The following is a 21,917-nucleotide window of genomic DNA, read 5'->3' on the forward strand; positions in this document are numbered from 1 at the left end:
CTCTGTGACATCCCAGCAGGGTTTGGATGTGAGATACAGTCATGGAAGATCACTCATGAACACAGTTAATTACAGAAGTTTTGATTGTAATTTCTTATAAACAAGGGAGCTTCCACTGTTGTGACAAGAGTTCCAGATCAGGTTTATTAAGAGGCTGGATTATCAAACAGTGCTGGATTATTAGACAATGTGGTCTGGAAGTCTTTAACTACAGAGATGGTAGGTGTGATGGAAATATTATCAGTGGAAAGGTTAATTCTTTAATTGCCCCTCAACATGTAGTTGAAGGTGAATAGTAGCATCTACCTCCACTCTATACTGCCTCCTGGTAAAAAGTACTGCCCATAGATCACCTTTTGCATCTGCAGCCCAAATCCAACCATCCTGGATGCTCCCAGCACCCAGCAACAGGAATGAAAGCCAAGTGTGTCCTGCACGTCCAGCACGGGCTCTGACCCCCTGCATAACCGGGGCAGGTGATGGAAAATGGCTTTTGGAGCTCACTTACTTACCTTCACTGGGAGGTCACTGTGCTCCCATCAACTTGGTGAGGCCAAGTGATGGTGAATGAATTAGCTCCTTAGTAGAGTCTTTTGATATACTTACTTAAAATAATGATGCAATTTGCTGGATGAAATAAACCATATACTGTAATTCTGTAACGAATTCAGTGCTTGGTTAAGAGGCACAACAGACCCAGAACAAGAGTAACCTCAGTGAGAACTTTTCTGCATCTTTCTGTCCATCAGCTTAGTGCTGCAGTGCCTTTGGTGAGAAGCAGGAGAACGGTGCAGGCTCCACATCCCTCTTGCTCTTGGCTCCTTGGCAGAGGCTGCCAACACAGATGCCAATTAATGTCAGTTGAGGTGGTGGCTGCTCTCATTTGGACACCTACTCACAGGGACCTGAATTGAGAGCATCATGTTTCTCCTCCTGACTGACAGCTGCTCAGCATCCTAACAACTCTCACTCACTACAGAGCTGGAAGGAAATCAAACTGGTGACCTACATGTAAAAGTCTCACATCCCACTGACACACTAAAACGCTCCACCTCCTCTGAATTAAAAAGGAATTAAATTTAAAAAAAAAGTCTGTAAGTGAAAATCCTAATTAAAAATAAACACACCTTCTGGCATGAAAAAAAATTATTTTTCCCCTTCAAGAGTTGACTCACATGAGCCAGTTCTATTTTATTAAACTACACTACAATTAAATTAACGGGGGAATAATTAACCTAATTTCTCCCATCACTTAAAATAAAGGAAGGAGGAGAAGAAATGTTCCCCAGAAAAAATCCTTTATATTGCACAGATCTCTAGTAAAAGAAAAACAACTCCCACTCCAACCAAGGAGACCATCTAGATACAATAAGGAGATGTTATGAGGGGATGTTATGAATTATCATTAGGCTCAGGAGCAATTTGAATCTGATCTTGCTACCTAATTAGTTTTATTATTTCCTTATGTCAAAGCATGTCCCTGAGTTTCTTATATCATTTCTTGAGGAGATTTTAATTGTACAAAACCTGCAAAGACAAGGTTTCTGGCCCATGGTGCTTTGCTGGGATCAGAGAGCTCACTGAGTGAAGGTTTGAGATTTAAATACAATGAGCGCCCTCATCCCTTTTTTTCCTTTCTAGAGAGTTAAAAAGAAAACAAAAAGGAGTGTATATCTTTCCTTCACCTGGGGGTGAATTTAATACACTCAAAATGCTTATTTACACTAGCTTACTCACACTAGCATCTTAAAAAATTAATGTAGCCCAGAGAAATCTCTGCTGGAACACCTTCTCTAGACAGCCCGTGTGTCCAAGGCATCGCAGGCATCGCATCCCACCATCTGTTCCTTTTGCTGCCACAGGGGCACATCCAGAATGGATTACTTTGAGGATGTTCATGCCTTTTAAGACTCCACAGGCATAACCAAACCAGGTTAATGAAGTGATCTCTCTGGTGAGGAGGGCAACACATGCAGAGCAATAAAAAAAAGGGCAACACGTACATCAGAGAATGATTCCAGAGCTGTGTGTGTCCTGTTTGCCAGGATTCACAGAAATTCTTTTCTACAGCTTGGGTATGTGAACTTTGCTTTGAATTCTGAGCCCTGCTTAAGATGTCTTTCATTTTTACAAATGTCTGAAGTTAGAGGGAGCCAAATGCTGCTGTCCTCACTCTGTGAGTATTTTCAGTGCTACCAGAGAGAACTGGAGCTGCAGAATTTGGCACATGCAGATTAATTCATGAATACTGCTGCAAATCCTCAAAAAGAAAAATAAGACCAAGTTTTGTGGCATTCAAAAAATGATTTAAGCATCTAAACTCATAAAGTTTCTTTCTTTTTTCTTTTTTTAACTGATATATAAGAAAATAAGAAAATGTGCCAAACTAAGTCAACAGTCTAAAAATGAACATTGTTGAGATCAAGTGTTTAAGATCATCAAGGCAGCCTTTCAAATAAAAGCTGCCAGAAATCAAACTAAACTAAAAAGAGATAACAGCTCCTCTGTGAATCAGAGCAAACACTGCAGAATTACCAGGGATGTTTTTCTCGCTGAAATGTCTTCAGAAAGAAAAAAAAAAAAAAGACTCAACACCTTTAGGATTGTATTGAGACTTTGGCCTCTGGCAAGGTCCTCGTGAGGATCTCACAGGTTTTGCATGAAAAACATCCTTTTGGGAATCTGATAAAATGAGATTTCATGTGATTCTGGGCCTACAGGACTTCAAACGAAGTTTAAAGTCTCTGAAGCTCTCTGTCGTGGGGTCTGAAACGAATTCACATCTGGAAGCCATTATTAGCTGTACACCCAGTTGCTTTTTTGCACTATGTTTCAGCTTCCTCTGTATGAGAATAGCCTTTTTTGGAGTACTGTTTGAGAAATAAGTAGGACATATGGTGTTAAAGATACTGACTTTGTTGTAAATACTATGGAAAATCAGTGAAGGTGAGTCACAAACCCAGATAAAACTTGTGCATCCTACTTTGCAACACACAACGTGTTTTGGGATGCACTATTTAAAAGAATTAATGAGTCCTTACAGAAAATAAAGTTGCATCTGCTCTCTGATGAACATGACCTCTTTTGATGCTGTTATGTGAATCTTTACCCTCCCTGGTGGGTAAATGACATCAAAATCAGTCATGTTGGCTTAACCCACAGAGAGTAAATGTCCTCCAAACTGTTCACTTTCTTCCTTTCTTGGAAAAAGAAAAAAAGCATCAAAGGAAGTAATGATGGTGTTATTAAATACCTAGGACACAACAGATTTATGGCTTTCCAGACCATTTAAGTCTTCCAGCTCCATGGCTCGGGTGTGGATGTTTTAATTATTTTTTTTCTCTTATATATAAGCTGTTAGCAGGAAATTGCAAAGTCAAATCTGAGTTTTTCCCAACATTGAAATAATTTACTGCACTTGCATGCCACACTTTTGGCTTATCCCACTGACCTCGGGTCAGAAAATGCTTGGCCATAAACCTGGTGGGTAAGGAAACACCACAGTCCAGCCCCAAGGGGTGATTTGGATGCAGCCACGCTGACATGGAGGGTCATGGAATTTAACTGTACAGACACAAACTATACCATGTTAGTTCACCTAAGAAAAGTCCCTGAGCAGTTTCCTTTACTAGTATAGAGGTCACCTCCATGGCCTTCAAAGGGATTTGCCTGATTAACTTGTGAAGGCCATTCTGTCTCCAACTGCCTGTTTTTAGAGCAGTTTGGGTCAGAGGGGGAACAGAAGGGCTGCAGCTCCTTCAGAAAATGGAATTTATTTGCAGGATTGGGTCTCCTGTGTGCCTGCTGACTCCCTGGCACCTGCCTGACACCAAGGAATGTTCAATGTTCACCAAGGAAAGGGGTTTTCTTACTGCCTTGCGCCGTCTCCGAGCTCGTGGGTTTGATGACACGATTGGCATCCTCGTGGAGAGCACCAAACCAGTCCTTTAGCCTCGAAGCCAGGCTCCTCAGCTCCTTGTCTGTGCAAGCTGGAAAAAGAACAAAGCACCAGACTGAGCCAGGAGCACCAGGGAAAAAAAAAACCTTCCCCCAGAGAGTCCATTAGAAAAGTCATGTTTGAGGTTGTGAAGTTCTCCTCATTAAGAGCTCTGAAGGAAAAGGAAAGGATGCAAGTTAAAAAGAAAATGTAAGTCATCATGAATTATAAGTTGGACTCAAGTACTTCCTCCAAAGGTGACATGATTTGTGATGGAAGAAGTGCCATGCAGAGCTACCCACCAGTTTGAAATTAGAGCTGTGTGACTGTTTAACTTAAATGTTTTCACCTTTTAGGATTCCAGAGAAAAATATCAGTCAGACAGACGGGGAGGAGGGACATACTTGCCTAGACATGCTACTCGAACAAGATGCTGGGAATAATTTATAGCCACATTTGGCTTACTGTAAGGCTATTATCACAGTAATAGGAAATATATATACTTATTTATATACAGAAAAAAATTGTCATGTTGCTCTAGTTCTACTGCAAGTAAGGCTCTGCCACCTCTGAAGGTTGTCAATTCCATTTTGTTAGTGAGGTAAAACATTTATTTTCTTATAAATTTTTACTGAGAAATACCTAATTTTCTTTTTCAGAAATTTCTGCCAAGAGATTAACATCCAGCTGAAGCAAATATTTTTAAGGAAGAAAGCTGCATTAGTCACCAGTTTCTGTCAGAAAAAATATTCTTGTTTCTGTATCATGTTTAGTGCTTAAAATTCACATGCTCAGGCAATTTTATTATTCCTGCTGTGCACTCGTTCTACATTTTAAATGACATTTCTTGGAATACAGAGGAGGATTTTATGCTGTAGAGGCAGGCATCCTTCACAGGCACAATATGGCTTCTCCATCTCACTGCACATTATAATGCTCCTCCTTCCACCTTGTTGAAGAACAATTGAGCCCCACAGCTCTCCCAAGTTAAACTCACTGCTCCAGTGACTGCAGGGAACTTGCAGAGATCTCATGGCTGTGCTGAGTCTTTGTTTGTTCTCCCACTTTATTCTGAGACAGGAATAACTCTTAAGTTAAAAATAGAAATTATAGCCTTTTCTAAGTGGGAACTATTTTAGCATTTGAGAGGGGAGAAGAAGAAAGATTTTCCCTTTTTTTTCCTGTAATGCTGGAAGAATTTAATGAATTTTCCTACTGAAGATAAAAATATGAAGATCACTATGCCTCCTTACTGAGTACAGGTGTGGAAATATCAGGTCTTAGAGAAGAAAACCCCAACAATTAATGTAAAATAAATGAAAGACAATACAATACTAACTCTAAAGTGGCTTACCTTAATGCAAAATCTCACCACTTTATTTTCTCACTTAAATTGACATCATATTTTACTCATTGTAAACTATCTTATCTTTGAAAGCTAAAACCAAAGCCAAGATAGGATTTTTGAGCCCACCATGCCATCTCTTCTATAAGGAACACTTCATGTTGTTCTTTCTTCCTTGGCTATTACTCACAAAGTCTTTTGTCAGAGAAAAGTCACAACAGAAGCAATAGCAGAACAAATTCCATCATCCTGCCTGTAATGAGGCCCCATTAGGAGGCGTCTGAAGGGGGAAAGGTAGGAAGAAAACTAATGTTATCATTAATAATTATTCAGCTATGAACTAGGTCTAGACAGGCACAAATGATTTCTTATTTTATGAGTTTAGATCCAAAAAGATAGAGAAATTTCCACCACTGGTAATTTCAACAGGAGTTGGGCACTTAAATACATGTTAGTAGTGATGCAGAAGCTTCTTTTACGATGCTGTTCCTGCATTCCCTAATGAACTGTCAGCAACTGGTTCTCATCAGACATAATTTTTGTCAAAATATTATGAGACCACTACGGCACCACGAGAGACCCTAAAAACCTTCTTTTCAATAACCTGTCTCACAAATGTTTCCTGAGGACTGTACTGATAATAATTCATCTTTCCCAAATAAAAGAAGGCAGTGCCTTTTCTTTCCTTCTGTCTTGTCCTTCAAAAATCAGTTTTGAAAAGGAAAAAAAAAAGAGAAATACAGTGCACAAGTGTTGTTTAGCCAATCCCTCATGCACGTGACAGGTTATCCATATGTTCAGAGTACTTCACAAGTGTATCTCCAGTCAAACTGCACACACAAACACAGCTTTGACTCCTGATTATGTCAGGTGGGTGAAAAAAAAAAAAAAGAGGATTCATTTGTCCAAGAAATGAGTAATGTAATTTTATTGTGCAGGTCTGATACTTTTACTGTGGCATGTGTCACCTTTAGGAAGCCAAGGCTGGAACTCTGGACCACAGAGATCCATTCCTGTGCCTTCCTGACCCCTTACCATGCCTTGGGCACAGGTACACTGAGCTTCACAGGCAATCAAGGCCCAGAAAAAAAGAAAATAACAAATAAAACACCCTCTAGAGTGATTTTCCTTATTCAGATCTGTGTACTTCCAAATGCAAAGCCAACCCTAGAGACCACAGCAACCCACAGCTTTGAGGGATCCGGCATTTGCTCCCAAACTCACAGTGTAGGAGAAGCTCCTGCTCCACCTCTCCCAGCCTCAGCACCCTGCAGGATTCCCAGGCATTCCCAGGGCCAGACTGAGGGCTCTAAAACAAATCCTACAGAGTGGGCATTTGCTGTAAACTGCATTGACTGAGGTAATTGGAATCCATGCTTTTAAATTGCAGCTGAGGCCAGGACTGAATGCACAGTGTAGGTGGGACAGAAGCAATTAATTAATGGTAAACAGAAGTAATTAATTAGTGGCAAATCAGACTTGAAACAACTCCTCTGTACAGTCAAAGCACACAAACACAACAGGATCTGTAAAATGCCATTTGTAATGAATTGTTACATGTTTTTCCATGTCTGTAACTAACCATGTTTAGATTTTCCATGCCCATGGACATTCCTTCTTACACCAGTCCTGTGCCTTTACCCAACAGCTGCAATCCCTGAGCTACATCAGCTGGGTTATACCCTACAGCTGCTCAGACAGAGGAAGCCTGTATCCTCCTGTCATTCCCTGACATTCCCTTGATTTTGATGGAGCCAGAACAGGCTTGGAGCCTCCTCTGCGCTGCATCTTTCTCCAGGACTGCTTCCCTCACTCCCTCCGAGGACAGTCTTTGAGGGTGGACCATGGATGATTTATTTCTCTTGTTTTCACTGACCCCAAACCCTGCAGATTTCCCTTGGAATTCAGTCTGAGGCACGACTTGACAGGAAGCCCAGAACTGGAGTTTTTTGCATTCTGGATAGTTCTTTTGTGAATAACTGAGATACTCCTTAAGTATGCTGCTTAAAGATGATTCCACAGTGGATAAGATGTTGAGGTTCTCTCTTAGGACTGCAGTCTTTCTTCACAAGGATAAATGCTGTTTCATGAGTCAAACAGGAACCAACTTTGCTGTTAATATGGAGTGAATAATAAATTCCTGGACGAGACTTCAAAAATTTTATGCAAAGTTCAGCTAAATTTCTGTTCAAGTATTTAACACCCTCAATCTTACTTTCTCCTGCACATTAAAATAGAGGAAGCATTATTTTACACTTTCTTGTGTTAAATTTTATTTTAACGCCACTGTGCCTGGTTAAAAATATCCTGCCTCTCTACCTGATGGAACTGCATTCTATTTCATTTATTTGAACGTTATCAGCAGTATATAATCATTCTGAATTTGTTTGTTTTGGGACACTTCGAAGTGGATTGACATTCAGAGGGCACAAGTTTCATACAAAGTCAGGCTGGGTTCCAGGAACCAGAGCACTTCATGTTTTATTTCTGATGGTAGGACCCATTATGTTACATATCAAACAATTAGAAAGCATAGCTCTGAGGACCCTCAGATCTAAGATCCTCATATATAAATTTCCATCAGTATAAGTTTTAAAGCATTTTTAGGAACCCTCTTCATAAAAAATGCAGTGCAAATGTACCTCTTTACTATTAATAGAAGTTTCAAGTCCCATTCCTGAGACGACAAGAACAGGGCTGTAGGAGGAGTGGATGTGATAATGGGTCTCTTGCTATTTGGAGATTTATAAGGAGAGAACACTGGGGCTGCAAACAATATGGATGTTGACATGGCTTGAAGCACTGATTAAAAAAATCCGGGATGAAGAGAATCACCAAGGGAGGAACGTCTCTATAGTCCCTCTCTAACAACCCAAATCTGTCCTGTTGACTGTCAGCAGCCATTTCAAGCTCCAGTGCTGTGACACAGACCCAAGTGCAAACACGTGCAAAGAGGCATTTTTCACTCTGGTGTGTGTCTTCTTCAAGATAACAGACTCTGCCTTCAGGTCATTTCCTACACCTTTTGAAAAGAGAACAACCCACAAGGCTTTGTACTTGCTATTTTATCCATGTAACCAAAAGTTCTGCCTGAGCAGCCATGGGACATCAGATCCCCGTGGAACTTTAATTCCTGGACCCCTCACTGCTGATGCTCTTCCACGACATCCATGATTTCCCAGCATGCAGCAGGTTGGGATGGCTGCTGCTCCAGCTGGGGATGGAGAGGCAGGATTTAAACATCCAGCTCTCCTACCTGATCCCAGAGCCAATGCCCTGCACCTGCCATGGCAGTGGGGCCAGGAACAGTGGCAGAACCTGTCCCTTCTCTGAGCCACGGAGGATCTGTGTGCTGCTGGACCCAACCCACACCCTCAGATCTGAATCTGCAGATGTGAGGAATTATCCTGCAGAACTGATTTATTAGCAAGCACTGAAAGTGCAGATTTATTCCCAAGGGTGAGGGAGTTGGTCGAGCAGTTATTTATTCCTAACAAACTGAAAGCACTTTTGCTAAATACCTATTCTCACTAAGCAGAAAACATTAATCTGACCTAATGGAAAGCCATTAGCATGCTCTAAAGGCTCAGGTTTTCATAGGCCTTGGACTTTTTCAGCTCTACAGACACTATTTACATAGGTGGTGAAAATTAGCAGGATAATATTTAATTTCACTCTTTCAGATAGGGACTTTCAATAGTACTTGGTGATAGAAATCAACACTAAAACTGAACTTATCTGTAGATGTATAAGATTAAATCAATACTGAGTCACATCCCATTTTTATTCCAGCCTAGCAAAGCAGTATTGTAAAATATTCATCCACTAACAAAATAACCAAACAAGCCTTGTAACTCCTACTGCAGTGAACTCTGAACAAAACTTAGGAAGTACATTGCTGCAGTACTGTATCAGTGTCTCACTTGCTGCCAGAATATTCTGGCACTGTGTGGCAAGCAAGAAGTCTGTGTTGTCCAGAAAAAAGTTACAGTGATACATTACACTGTTTCCCAATAAGCAAACCATGCAAACAGATTCATAGTATGTGTGTAACAGCTTTTGTATCATTTGACTTCCCTGTCACCTCTCTGTCATCTGTCTCTTGCCTTCTTGCTACTACTGTCATTATTCTAATAATGATTTTTACAAATAGTGCTAAATTACTGCCAATTACATTACCAGAGACTGGTTTTTTGGATTGATATTATTGTGATATAAATAGGCTAAATAGTGTCTTAGGTAGAGACTGAGGAACAGATTCCCTATTCCCTGAATGCCAAAGTGGAGTATGTGAACATTCCCTCAGAGCTGGGATAGCTTCAACTTTTCTGTACTGTAGAGGAAAGGAAACTGCAAATGCATATATAAGAATGCAAATAATAATAATAATTAAAAAAAAAAGTAAAAGTAGAAGCTTTAAAAAAATATATATTTAGTTACTCAGCTAATTCCACCCAAATTAAATCTGCCATGACAGAATTCAGCTTAGGAACATGCCACTAGTTTTGGAATCACCTGCTTAAAGATGCAAATGTCCTGCCATGGAGCAGAACCAAGGGGTTGAGGTGACCAGCCACATAATGAAAATAAGAAATGGAAAACTTTGCAAGAGAGCCCATCTCTGAAATTTCAGCCTTGGTATTCCCTGAGCAACAAGAGGGAGGGGGGTGCATTAGTGGAATCTGGCCCTGTTTGCTGCTTGGCTCACAAGCAGAAACCAGCTGTTGGTATTATTATGTTACCAGCTCTTATTATTATGATGTTACCATGTATTGGTAACAAATGTCAGTGGTAACAAAGGGGCCAGACATTTGTCCTGTGAGTTTGGAGGACAAGTCCATTTAGTTTTGATTTAAATGTGTTATAGCACGAACTTCCATGACATTGCCCAATTCCTCCAGCTAGAAATAGGACAGAAATTATTTCAGCAATTCAAAAAGGAAAAAAAACCCTCTCATTTTCGTATTTTTGAAGACTAACACAACAAAATTCTATGGTAAAACACGTACTTAAGAACAATGTAATAGCACTTTAAAAAGTTTGACAGAAATGGCTGATAGCATGGAGGTTGAGAGGAGATAACACTCATCCTTTGAACTGTATTTTATGTTATTCTTTACATTCTATATACTTTATAAAAAGAAAATGCAGCAATTTCAACCACCCTTTCTCTGACAAACATCACTACATTCATTTTCTCTCTTGTAGGTAAGTCAACAACTCCTTTCACCCTGCTATGATTGTGTCCACATGTGTGTTGATTATCTAAACAGGTTTTAAGGATAAAGTTAAAAAAACTGTAGCATCTTTCAGGCTAAAGGGGGGGTGGGTGGGTCTGCTCCCAGTCATGGAAAATAATGTTCAAAACACCTCTGCTGCAGGAGCTGATTTGAAACTAAGCACCAAGATGAACTCAGTGCTGTGCTAACCCTCCACTTGCAATTTGACCACACGCAGATGCAGCTAAACATACACACCTCCATGTGACTTGTACATGACTCCCTGGTGTTTTATAGGTGACATTTTGGTGATGCAACTCTGAGGATAATTACCTTCACAATTATTGCACCGCTCGTGGCTGGAAGGGGTGATGCTCTCATTTGCTCTTCTCACTGAGGCCTCAGGCAACTTCTTCTAACAATAAGAAGTGAGGTATTATGCCAATAATTTCACGAAGTAGAAAGGAATGGATTGTTTACTATTACTGGAAGGAAAGGTTCTGCATTCCAAACATGCCTTGCTGGTTTGATCACTGCATGACTTCCATCTCAAATCCCTCCTGTAGTGTCACCAACATTCCATGACAAAATTCTTTGTGGATATATCTGTCTTGCTGCATTTTTGGCATTCCCTGGCTATTCTTCCCCAGGGTTGACACCTATGCCTATAACCACCTCTGATCCTTCTGTCACTTGTTTTTGCCTTGTCTTATAAATACAGCAGCAGATGCCAAGATCCTGCAGTTCAGACTTTCAGATGATTGCAGGAGCAGCTGAGCTATTGGGAAGACGAAATAGGCTTTGATCTGAAGCTTCTTTAAAATGGGACATATAAAACACAAAGCTCAGCCAGACCTGTGCAAACAAAGATTTGAGAGCTGCAAAGCTCCCTGTTAATGCTGCAGGCAAAGTGTACATCTGCTTTCAGGGTGCTTAACTCTGGTTCCTTTTGTGCTCACATTAATTGGGAAAACCCTGCAAAGTTCATCTTTGCCAGGTGATTAAGAAGCCTGGAGTTTTATTTTAAATACATCCCAACTATAAGATGGTGGGGGACTGTCAAACTGAGCAGGAAACTTGTGGGAGCAATGTCCCTTGTGCCATTCTGGCCACGTCAGGTACTAATTAAAATGTTATCTCCTGCATGATTCTTAGCCTCCCAAAATTCACTTGCCAGCTGATGTTCTCATTCAAATTCTGCATATCACCTGAAGGGCTGAATAGAGGGAGTTACATCAACTGAAAACTAAAGCAGAGCAAATAAAAACATCTGACTGAATGGACTTTTCCAGCAGTTCATGCAGTTCTCTGGATGAAAAAAGGCTTTATGGAGTCATCATATCCTCTCTTCCCTTCCTTCCTTTCTCCCTCCCTCTTCCTTCCTCTCTGTTTTTACACTCTGAACAGATGTCCTTGACTTGGCATCCAGTGTCTTCTGCACCAGCCTCAGAGAAGACATTCCTGTTGGCTTTAGCCTTGGCTTGTCGAGCATTGGCTGGTCTTTGCAAGAGGGATGAATTCTTAGAAAAAATGAACCCTGGTTTGAGTTTAAAGCAGTGCTAAAAAAGCAGCTCACAGCCCATGGGAGGTTTTCACAAATACCTGACTTTGCTGCCAACAGCTCAGCAGATATTACACTCTAAGGCATTGGGAATAATAAATAAGCAAAGCTGGAAGAATAATTAAGAGTACAAACAAAACTCACTGAGGTTAAAATGAGGGAACTGAGGGACAGTTATTTTTAGACAAGCAGTATCACAGTGTGTATATTTGAGTATTAAATGGAATTGTTTCCTACAGACCTTCCAAAGCCATAGCTGAAAATGTTAAGACAACCTGCTGAACTTCTCCACATCCAAGAGGTTGTTTTGCTCCACTTGCTGAACAGAGAGAAATTTTAGATTCTGATATTCAGTAAAAAATGTTCTGAATTACAGTAGTTGGAAATAACTTGAGCTGTTGATGCTAAGGGCAGCTGCTACCTTCCATAATGGAAATGGCCCTGAGCTGGAAGGAGCAAAATTCAGGAAGTAAAATTAGTAATTTGACAGCATTTGAGAAGAAATGGGCAGATCTATTTATGTTCAATTGGAGCAGGAAAGCAACAGCCAAGAGTATAAATGAAAAGATTATATACAGGGAAAAATAAAAGCACAAGATGATTTCACAGAATGCCTATGGAGAAGCATAAGCACATGCAACACTTCCCCAAAAGAAGTTGAAAATATGGTTATATATGAAATGAGCTGTAAGAGGCCTCTAGTTTTTACAGCTCTTTGTGCAATCACAGATGGATCCAAACTGAATTAAGAAAAAAAATGCACTGGCAGTAGATAATTTTTGTAAAGTGTCATAGTAAACAGAGATATTTATTATTATTTGATAACATTCTTTTAAAATGCACGAAGTTTTGGTGGTTCGTAGGATAAAACTGCTACTTTTACACAATTCTGTTCTTCTGACACTACTCCAGCTCTTTAAGTTTGTTCAAATCTAAAATTAATGAGCTCCCAGTTGGTTATTGGGGTTTTTTTGTCTGTTTTAATGAGAAAAGGTATTATTTTTATGGGTAGCAAGATCCAAATGCCAGTGTGTGCTCAGGATGCCTACTCTGGAGGTGAGGTCTGGGCTGTCCACCCTCATGATAGATGATCACAGCTGCTACCTGAGGAAACTCAGCACAGAACATTGTACAGAAGTGAAAAACAGGACTCTCACTGTGCAGCCTGTGTGGGTCTAGCACAGGGCACTCCCCGAGGGACACTGAACACTAGGACTGATCTGCTCTCCCACAGAAAAAAAATCACCCCACATTCTTCTCACAGTCCCTGCTGGGATTTCAGATGCTGCCTAAAAGCAGCAAGAGGCACCCAGGAATTTATTAGAAAGACTCCTTCTTCCAGGAACTGGTACTCTATGAAACAGAAAAAAAGGGGGAAACAATTGAGTAGATTCACTTAATTTTTAGCAGAGCCCACCATCTTTATTCTTGTCCTCAGGGACCCTTGAAAAGTGACAGATAAATCCAATTTGCCCACGCTTGAGCAGGAGGGAGAGGGAGATACTCGTGAGTCAGCATATGCTAGCAGAAACTGTTTTTCCCCCTCATTAACTTTTTTGCACATCAGTTGATTTTTATTTTATACTGTGTATATCCGTGTGCTTATTTTCTGTGTTCCCTACTGGATGTCATCACAACTGATACCACCAGGGCTTCATTAATGTAAAATGTTGTCATGTGGTGAATTATTCTTAAATGAGAAAACACAGGCAACCCTAGAAGAGAAAATGAGGAGCTGTCGGACAACATGGGGCTGGGAGCATTTGAAAAAGTCCCATGGGAATTCCTCCAGCAAATTGTTGGGAAAACTGATTGAAATTCAATAAGAAAGTGCAAATGAGACAACATAGCTCCCCTGTGGATTGCAAAGATCCCCTGACAAGAAATCAGAACTATTTCTGCACTACTGCACCTTCCAAATCCAGAAATGCACAAACACCAGGAGGAAATGCAGCACAGCAACACAGCAATCAGGGCAACAGGGAACAGCCAAGGGGTGGAGTAACCTTGGTAAGGGAACACAATGTTCTCAAATATTAAGAACAAAATTTGAGTGAATTTATGGCTGGAATAGGATTTTACTGGAACCATTTGTACACCAGAGCCTCCCTCCAAAAGTTTGTCTTGTGCCTTTTACATTTCTTTGTTCCTTTGATGCTCCTTAAGGAGGCAGGGATACCATTTCACACTCTGGCCCTTTTAATGTTTTGATTTTTAATTCACTATAGAGCTGGAATGTAGTTTTCCCATTCTGACACAAGTTCCTGTATATTAAAGTATCTGTAGGTTACAGGCATTTAGTACAATATTTACCATCCCTGTCACTGTCAGGAAAAGCAGTTCCCATTAAAGGAACCAAGTCCCATTATTTTATTGTGAGCTAATGACCACAGGCTGTTTTACATGTGTCTCATTGCAAAAGGATTAAAAATCATTTCCTACTACATTTGCTATGACTGATCACAGAAATGCACTTCTAATGTTGAGAAAATCTTGGAGAAGAAGTCACTTGGAATTTTTTTCTTTTCCTCTGCCCAAAACCTTCACTGATAGCAAAAGGAGACTGGATTTAAATCTCTGTAACAACAGGTGAAGGACACACACATTCACTCTCTTGCATAGCAGGCAGACTCACAGGGTCTTTTACTTTACCCCTATAAAGTAATAATGCAAGAGGAGCCTCCTTTGGTTGTCATAAAGGCAGCCAGTAAAGAGAAAAAATCGCCCTTGGATTCATACCCACCTGTCTGTACAAAGCACTGCTGAAAGCCCAATTATTTTGATGGATACTGAGGAGAGCAAAAAAAAATAAGGACTTATGTAAATTACAATGAAAGAACTCAATGTATTTCGAAAGCTATCTCAGGAATTTACAGTAAATAACGCTTTCAAAGGAAATGGTAATCTTTCTGCATTGAAAGCTTCTGATCTTACCATCTTTACTTCAGATCATATTAGTACCGTGCATCATTACAAGAATGTGTTCTGTGAAGCATGTGTACTCTATCTTGCTTCTATTCATCATAAATACTCTCCCTGTGAAAGCACACTTTGCCACTGTGCACACATTTTTCTTTCTAAGATTTAATTCATTTCCCGAAGAAACGTCACGCAAAAATCAATCTTGGCAGTACAAGTTCACAAGGCCTGATTCATTTAACAGATGATTTATTGACAGTAGCCAGATAGAAAATAAAGAGAATGTTCTTACTAAGAGCAACATTACACATCCCCAGTGGTGTATATAGAGATGGTATGTACAGAGGAGGGAAATGTTCCTTCGTGGATAAATGATACATTGCAAGAAGGAAAAAGAGCTTGCCCTGGTTCATGGCTGGCTTCCAGCTCCTATTCCAGCTCCCTGTTTGTACTCCCAGTTCATGTTACTGCATAAATCCTGACCTTTGCTGTTGTTGGTTTCATTGAAAAACAATAGCTTGTAGAAGGAGAGATAAGAAAACAAGTATCCTGTTACAGAATATGTAATTTTGATTGGTGTCCAGACATAAATCAGCTCTTCAGAGAAAATGTGAAAGTTCAACCAAACTGCATGTGTAGGAGCAGACCACAGCTGAGTGTAGTAGTTAATGGTTTGACAGCTAATCTGGGAAGTATTTATCTAAGTAGTGTCACACAGGAGGATTAAACACTTCTCTTCCTTCTCTCTTTCCTTCCTGTCCTTTTTTCACAAAGTGACAAAGAAAGGGGTTTTGCAGCTCTCCAGGCTGAATACACCTTGGATTCTTCATATCCTTAATTTTATTTTCTACTAAACAAGACATGGAGAAAAGAACTACCTCCCTGCAGCACCCATTTACCCATATATTCCACAAGAATGGTGGGATCCTGGAGTGTCTCATAAAAATAAAGAAGATTTTCCCTGAGCTGCCTCATCCTCTCATATTCATCATGACCAGAGTGATCGAGTGTGACCTTCAGCGTGATAACTACTTTGGTGTCCCCAAGTCAGGCATTAAATCATCCAAATTTTAGTTCAATGGCTCTTGGAAAAGAGTCCAAGCCCTGATGTCAGGTGCTCACACTGCTGAGCCGAAGCACCCACACACACCCAGGGCAGAGAACTCCCGGTCCCAGGCACAGAGATGGGCTTGAAATCCTGCTCATTCCTGAGGAATGAGGAGCTGGGGCTGAGCTGGCAGGGAAATGCCCTCTGTGCCCCACGTGTGATGTCCAGAAACCTCACAGGGAGCTCAGCAAAGAGACCATTTAACTGCCAGAAAGCAGCAGCGAAACATCGCTGGGCTGAGTTCGACAGCAAACAGTTCCGAGCACAGCCTGTCCCACCAGTCTGGTCCCCTGGAGATCTGAGACTTTGCCAAATTTCTACATCCCAGCACTGCATAGCTGTGAAGCTGGTATCTCCAACTAACCCATCGTGCTAAATGCTAGACAAACACAGGGAAAAAAAAATTGCTCATGTATGAAAGATTGCACGCTCAGGTTTTCTTTTGGAAAAAGTAAAACAAATCCTTCATCCTTCCCGCTGACAAATAGCAGGAAAGGAAATTATTTCTACAGATTTCTGAAGTGCAAAAAGTGAGGAACATTTGGCATGCCTCATTAAACAGGCAAAAATAGAAAACATTTTGAAAACAGAGTTGAATAAGATATAATATATCCACAGGACTCCATAGAAAAAAGAAGGAAAGATTAAAATCTGTTCCCAGCAAGATAATTTAAACCCGGAGTGATGCATTCCCTCCCTAGTAATCAGTCTGCAAATAGGATGATTTAACTGAGACCCTCAAAATCTCTGTAACAGAAACACAGAAAAACCTGATTAATTCAATTGTACTATATTGCACTGTCAGAATTATAAAGTGAAAATGTTAACTGAACCTACAAGGCCTTTTTACTGTGTAACAGAATTCAGAAGTAATTAAAAAGAATCCCAAGCACCAACATTTCATGAAAACAAGTCTACATATTTTCCTGTGTCAGAGGAGCTGTGAGTGTGAAACCCAGCAGACAGGAACTCTCCACGGGTGTATTTACAGCCAACAGTCACAAGGTAGCAGCACAAAGCGTCGGTCTAAAGGATTTCTTAAAGATCCTCCCGAGGTGGAGGTGATGTGTCATCAGGACACTGCTCCCAGTGTGGAGGCAACACAACTCCCTGCAATTAAGTGCTTAGCGGGGAGTAAGTTCAGTGCCGGGGTGGCCTGTGCCAAGCTCTGTGAGCCAGCCAGGAAAAGCCCAGTAAAAGAACAGCCCTTTTTTGGATTTGCTGGAGACATGAGAGATGTGTTAGGTGACCTGACATCAGGGCACAACGAGGCCAGGGAGGGCAGAAGGTCTGGCAGGGTCACGGAGGGAAACCTCACATCTGGTGGTGCCTCACAGCTCACAAATTGGCTGCTCAGCTCCTGAGCCGACCTGCTTTCGAACAAGAAATGATTATTTTCTCCTTTCAGTACCCTCTATATGCTCTTTTTAAAAGGAAAAAGTATATGTATCCATTCTCTACATGTTACATTGTGTATATACTATGGTGGGATATTGTGTGCATGCACAGTAACTTGCAATTCCAAAAGTAAATCTGTATTCTAGGACATAAACATAAGGGTCAATAGGTCAATAAAGATGAATAAATTCACTCTTTAGCTCCTGTAAGGGGTAGAAGCACTCACAGAGAGGAACTGACATCTGCAGCAGAGCTGTAACTGAATATTCACAGATTTCTCAAGAGCTGGATTTTTTTGGCTATTGATCTGCCAATCACTTCTTCTGTCGGAGGAAATTCAGTTATCCACGTCTCACCGGGCCTTTCTCACCTGGTTGCTTTTGTGGGAGGTGTGTTTGTTGTACATCCACATCTTTTATGGGATCTCAGGATGAAAAATTCAATAGCTGCTGCGCTGAATTCTAAAGATCATTTATTCTACTTGTTTAGAAAATGAAAATGACACCAGCTTTTCTCTCCTCTCGCTCCCACCATCAGTTCACTTTCAAACAGTTTGGTATATTTTACTAAATTAAAAAGAAAAGTATCTTTTGTTAACTGGTGTTGCCTGGGCAAATGCTACAGATGTTCCCCATTATGGCATTGTCCCTGCCATCAGAATGCATTTGTAAAACTCTGTGGAATGAAAGCTCTCTAGCACAGTAATAACTGTGCCTTCTTGCTTTAAGAATGTGGAATCATTCCTCATTACTTACTACAGTTCCACCATAAATCCCAGTGACCTCCCCATTGCCTGGAAACTCCCTCAGCTCCCTGTCTTGTGCCTTGGGGTCCCAAAGCACCAACCAGGATTTCTTTTCCAGCTCAGCATCCACTTTCTGCACATCAGTAAAGGCAGATTCATTCACTTCAAATGGACCCTGTCCAGCTAACATTGATGCCAACTTGACTTCTTCAGCTCTCAGCTACTTTCAATGCAGTTTTCCCAAGAATCCTGTACTCCCATGTTTTTGTGCCTGTCTTCTACATGTCCCATTCATGCTCTCTGCAGAAGACTGGGAGGGGTGCTCTGTCCTCACCCTCTTTTTGTCCTCCATGAACAGAAACTCAGTTCAGTTTCCAAGACATGTGTGTGAAGGACTGATGGATTGAGTTCTGCCCGTCACATTGAAATTTTTGTCTATATTTCAGACACCTCACAAATGCCAACTTGTCATCTGAAGATCCCCACAGGCAGAACTGATCTCATTTTTCCTCTCTAGCGTTCAAACCCCTTCACTGGAGATCTTCTGTCACCTTTCAGTGGGGCTGTAGCCTTTCCTGGGACTATCTCCAAATTAACACTGCTTAAATTTTGTGCAAAGTCAGTAAATGGTGCTTTAAAACATGGCATTTCCAACCCATTCTCCCACAGAGGCACCTTTTATCAGTTCTCCTCCTGCCTATTCTCATGCCCTTTCCTCTGGCCTTACTGAGTCTCACCATCATCTCTTCGTATCCTTCCGAAAAGCTTCTGCAAAGACAATTTTGCAAAGATAACGCAGCCCAGCTCCTGGGGCTGACCATTCCATCCTCTGCTGCCTGTGTTTTCCCACTGGCCTCCCAGTCCCCACTGCAGAGCACATCAGCTGCAAGACTGTTTCCAGACCCTTTCCAGGTTCTCTTTCTCTTCCAATCACCCCTGTACTGAGCCATCACCGACTCCTCCGTGTTAACGATGACAGCCCTTATTACCCAGTTACTAAACTTTAAAACAAGTACCTTCAGCTCTTCTTGTCACACCTGTCAGAGACTCTCTGTAAACACTTGCAGAGTCATGTTCAGATACTTCTAAAACTCAGCTCTAACATGATGCCTACACAAAGCCAGACAAATGCACGATAATTCATCTCTGAGGCACCGACTGTAAGACTGCACATGCTGCTGACCTGTGCTGTCACATTTTTAACTGGCAATACCAGTGTTGTTTCTTCCCTTTACTTTATTTAGGTTGTAAACCTTTTGCCTAGAAACCATCTTTTTTTTCGCCATTTACATGAAATGGGCATAAAAATATCTGACTCCCTTATTAGCTAAGCCACTAAATTGTTAAAAGAAAGGTGTCTTAAAAAAGGAGAACTGTATAACCTCTTCCAGGTGTACAAAATGTATTTTGCAAAGGATAAGAAGATGAATGTGACAATTTGGCACCGTGTCAGAAAGAAGCCCCACTAATTGGGATGGATGATGACAAAGAGAAAATCAAAAATTCATGGCCTGATTTAGTTGAATGTAAATCTGAAAAAACCCCAACCCAGCAGTGCCAGGGAAATTATTCTATATTTGTTTAAGCGAGAGGCTCTACAGGATGCAATACAGCCATCTGTGCTTGGCCCATCTGTACTTGGAAAATACTGTAGGATTGTATTGCACCACTTCTGCTGTCAGACTTTGGAGATGTTACAAGATATGCCAAGGAGCAGGAATGGGAGATGACAGCACATGGATTAAGATCTCTGCCTCAAATTGTCTTCTCTCTAGTCACTTACAGATGCACTTCAAATCAAAATCACTAAGTCTTCCCAAGAACTCCTTGAAATTAGTTTCTCTTTCCTATATTTTACAGCTATTTCTACTCTTCCAATGGAAAGACAAACTACCACCATCAGTTAATGGTCATACATATAAATAAAATAAACAGTGCACTAAGCAGCAGAACTAACAAAACCTGCTTTGCTTCAGATTTGTTTCCTATGTCCCAACAGTTTTAAGCCCATAGAACTCTCCAAAGCCACACGTGCCAAAGCCATCCCCAAACCCCAAATATATTAAAATATTTCCCTTCCCACAAAACTCACTGTCCAAGGAGCAGCTGTGGGGATTTCCCTGTTGTCTGCATGACTCGTGTCAGACTGTGCAGCCCAAGGAACTGCTGAGCCTCCCCCTTGGGACTTTCTTTCCAGCCCATCTCTCAGTTTTGTCCCAGACCAGAGAGGAATCATGACCTCTATTACTCTGCTCGAGCTCATTTACAGGTTCAACAGGTATGAAGGGGAATTCAGCAAACAGCCTTTGTTAAAAACACCTCACACATATTTCCATGCAATAAAGGGAAATGGTTCTCGACACAGATCATTCCTGTCTGCAGGTTTATTTTAAAATTGGGAAAAATCACGTTGAAGCCATTAAAGAATCAGTGTTGAAGCCTCTTCCCTGCTCAGTGACTGCTGTGAGGAAGCAGCAGTGCTGTACTGGACAGGGTCACAGGGACAGCACGTGCAGAAGCACTCGCAGGTCTCTGCCATTGGATGTGAGCTCCTTTCTCTCTGTAGTTTCCTTGCCTCTTAAATACAACAAAGGCAGCTGCAATGAATTCATATCTCTGTAGTCAGAAAACACTGCAGTTAAGTGTGAGTGGGCTGGCACAAAGCCTTACTAGCAGAGAACTATAACTGTGCTGCAAAGAAAGCAGTAAAACCTACTTAGCCGTGAATTAATACATAATGAACAACTGACAATAATTATTTCAGTAGAGTGCTCCTGACCTGCTTTAACACTTCCTTCCTTTTTCTCTAATCATATTTTTTAGATAGTTTTGCACTTAACCACAGAGGCACTTAGTAGTTTGTATTTTCCATTAATTCTCTATATAATAGTAACTATTGCTTCCCCCTGAGAGAGAAGTGTAAATGACTGGCTCTTTTACTTTTTTTTTTTGTAATGATGAGAATGCAAAGCTTGTGACTTCGGGCTCAACAGAGCTCAACACATCTCATGGACCTTTACTCTGATAAGGCTTTGCTACAGAATGAGAGAATTCAGTGAAGTGTGGTAGGTGTAATTAAAATTGTGTTATGCTGCTGATCCACAGGCAGATAAATTCTATAAGCATTAAATTGCATTGGTTTGTTAAAAAAAAATTGGCTGTTGCTTTCCTTGTAAAAAACAACATCAATTTAAAGATGGTGAAACTATAAATCTGAAATGAATTACAGCAGTTCACAAGTTTCTCAGAATAAACAGAGGTCTGTGTACTCCCTTACCAAGAGACTTGATGCTTTATGGAGAGTGCAGTGAACCAGTTTAATAACAATTACAAGCCAAAGGGATCTACATGCACAGATTACTGACTGGTGGCATATTAATCTACTTTCTCCATCCACAGTATAAACTTCTTAAAGGAAAATACAGAGATTTTTCTGGGAACAAAGGTCACAGGTTTAAATCAAAGCGTTCTATTTGTAATGTTTTTATGTGCCATTCATTGACACAAATCTGATTAGGTGAAAATCAGCCTGGCATCAAATGTCACAATGTGGGCAGATCTTCTGTTTGCTCTGAATTGAAATAAAATTTCTGGCTATTTTCCTTGTGTATTAATAGTAATATTTCATCATTGTTAAGAGTCTAATCACAGTATGTTCTATGTGGAATATCATAAATCAGGAGCC

General features: G+C 40.7%; 1 protein-coding gene across 2 annotated transcripts in view; it reads right to left on the reverse strand.

The window, feature by feature from the left end:
* SPOCK1 (SPARC (osteonectin), cwcv and kazal like domains proteoglycan 1) overlaps positions 1-21,917 on the reverse strand; it is a 265,743-nt gene that overhangs the window by 13,742 nt on the left and 230,084 nt on the right. For both annotated transcript variants that reach the window (XM_032702921.1, XM_032702920.1), the window contains one exon: positions 3,873-3,989. In XM_032702921.1, the coding sequence (XP_032558812.1) occupies positions 3,873-3,989 (117 nt within the window). The remainder of the gene's footprint in view (positions 1-3,872; positions 3,990-21,917) is intronic.

Source organism: Chiroxiphia lanceolata, chromosome 15 (assembly GCF_009829145.1).
Source record: "Chiroxiphia lanceolata isolate bChiLan1 chromosome 15, bChiLan1.pri, whole genome shotgun sequence".
In the NCBI taxonomy this organism is placed as follows: Eukaryota; Metazoa; Chordata; class Aves; order Passeriformes; family Pipridae; genus Chiroxiphia; species Chiroxiphia lanceolata.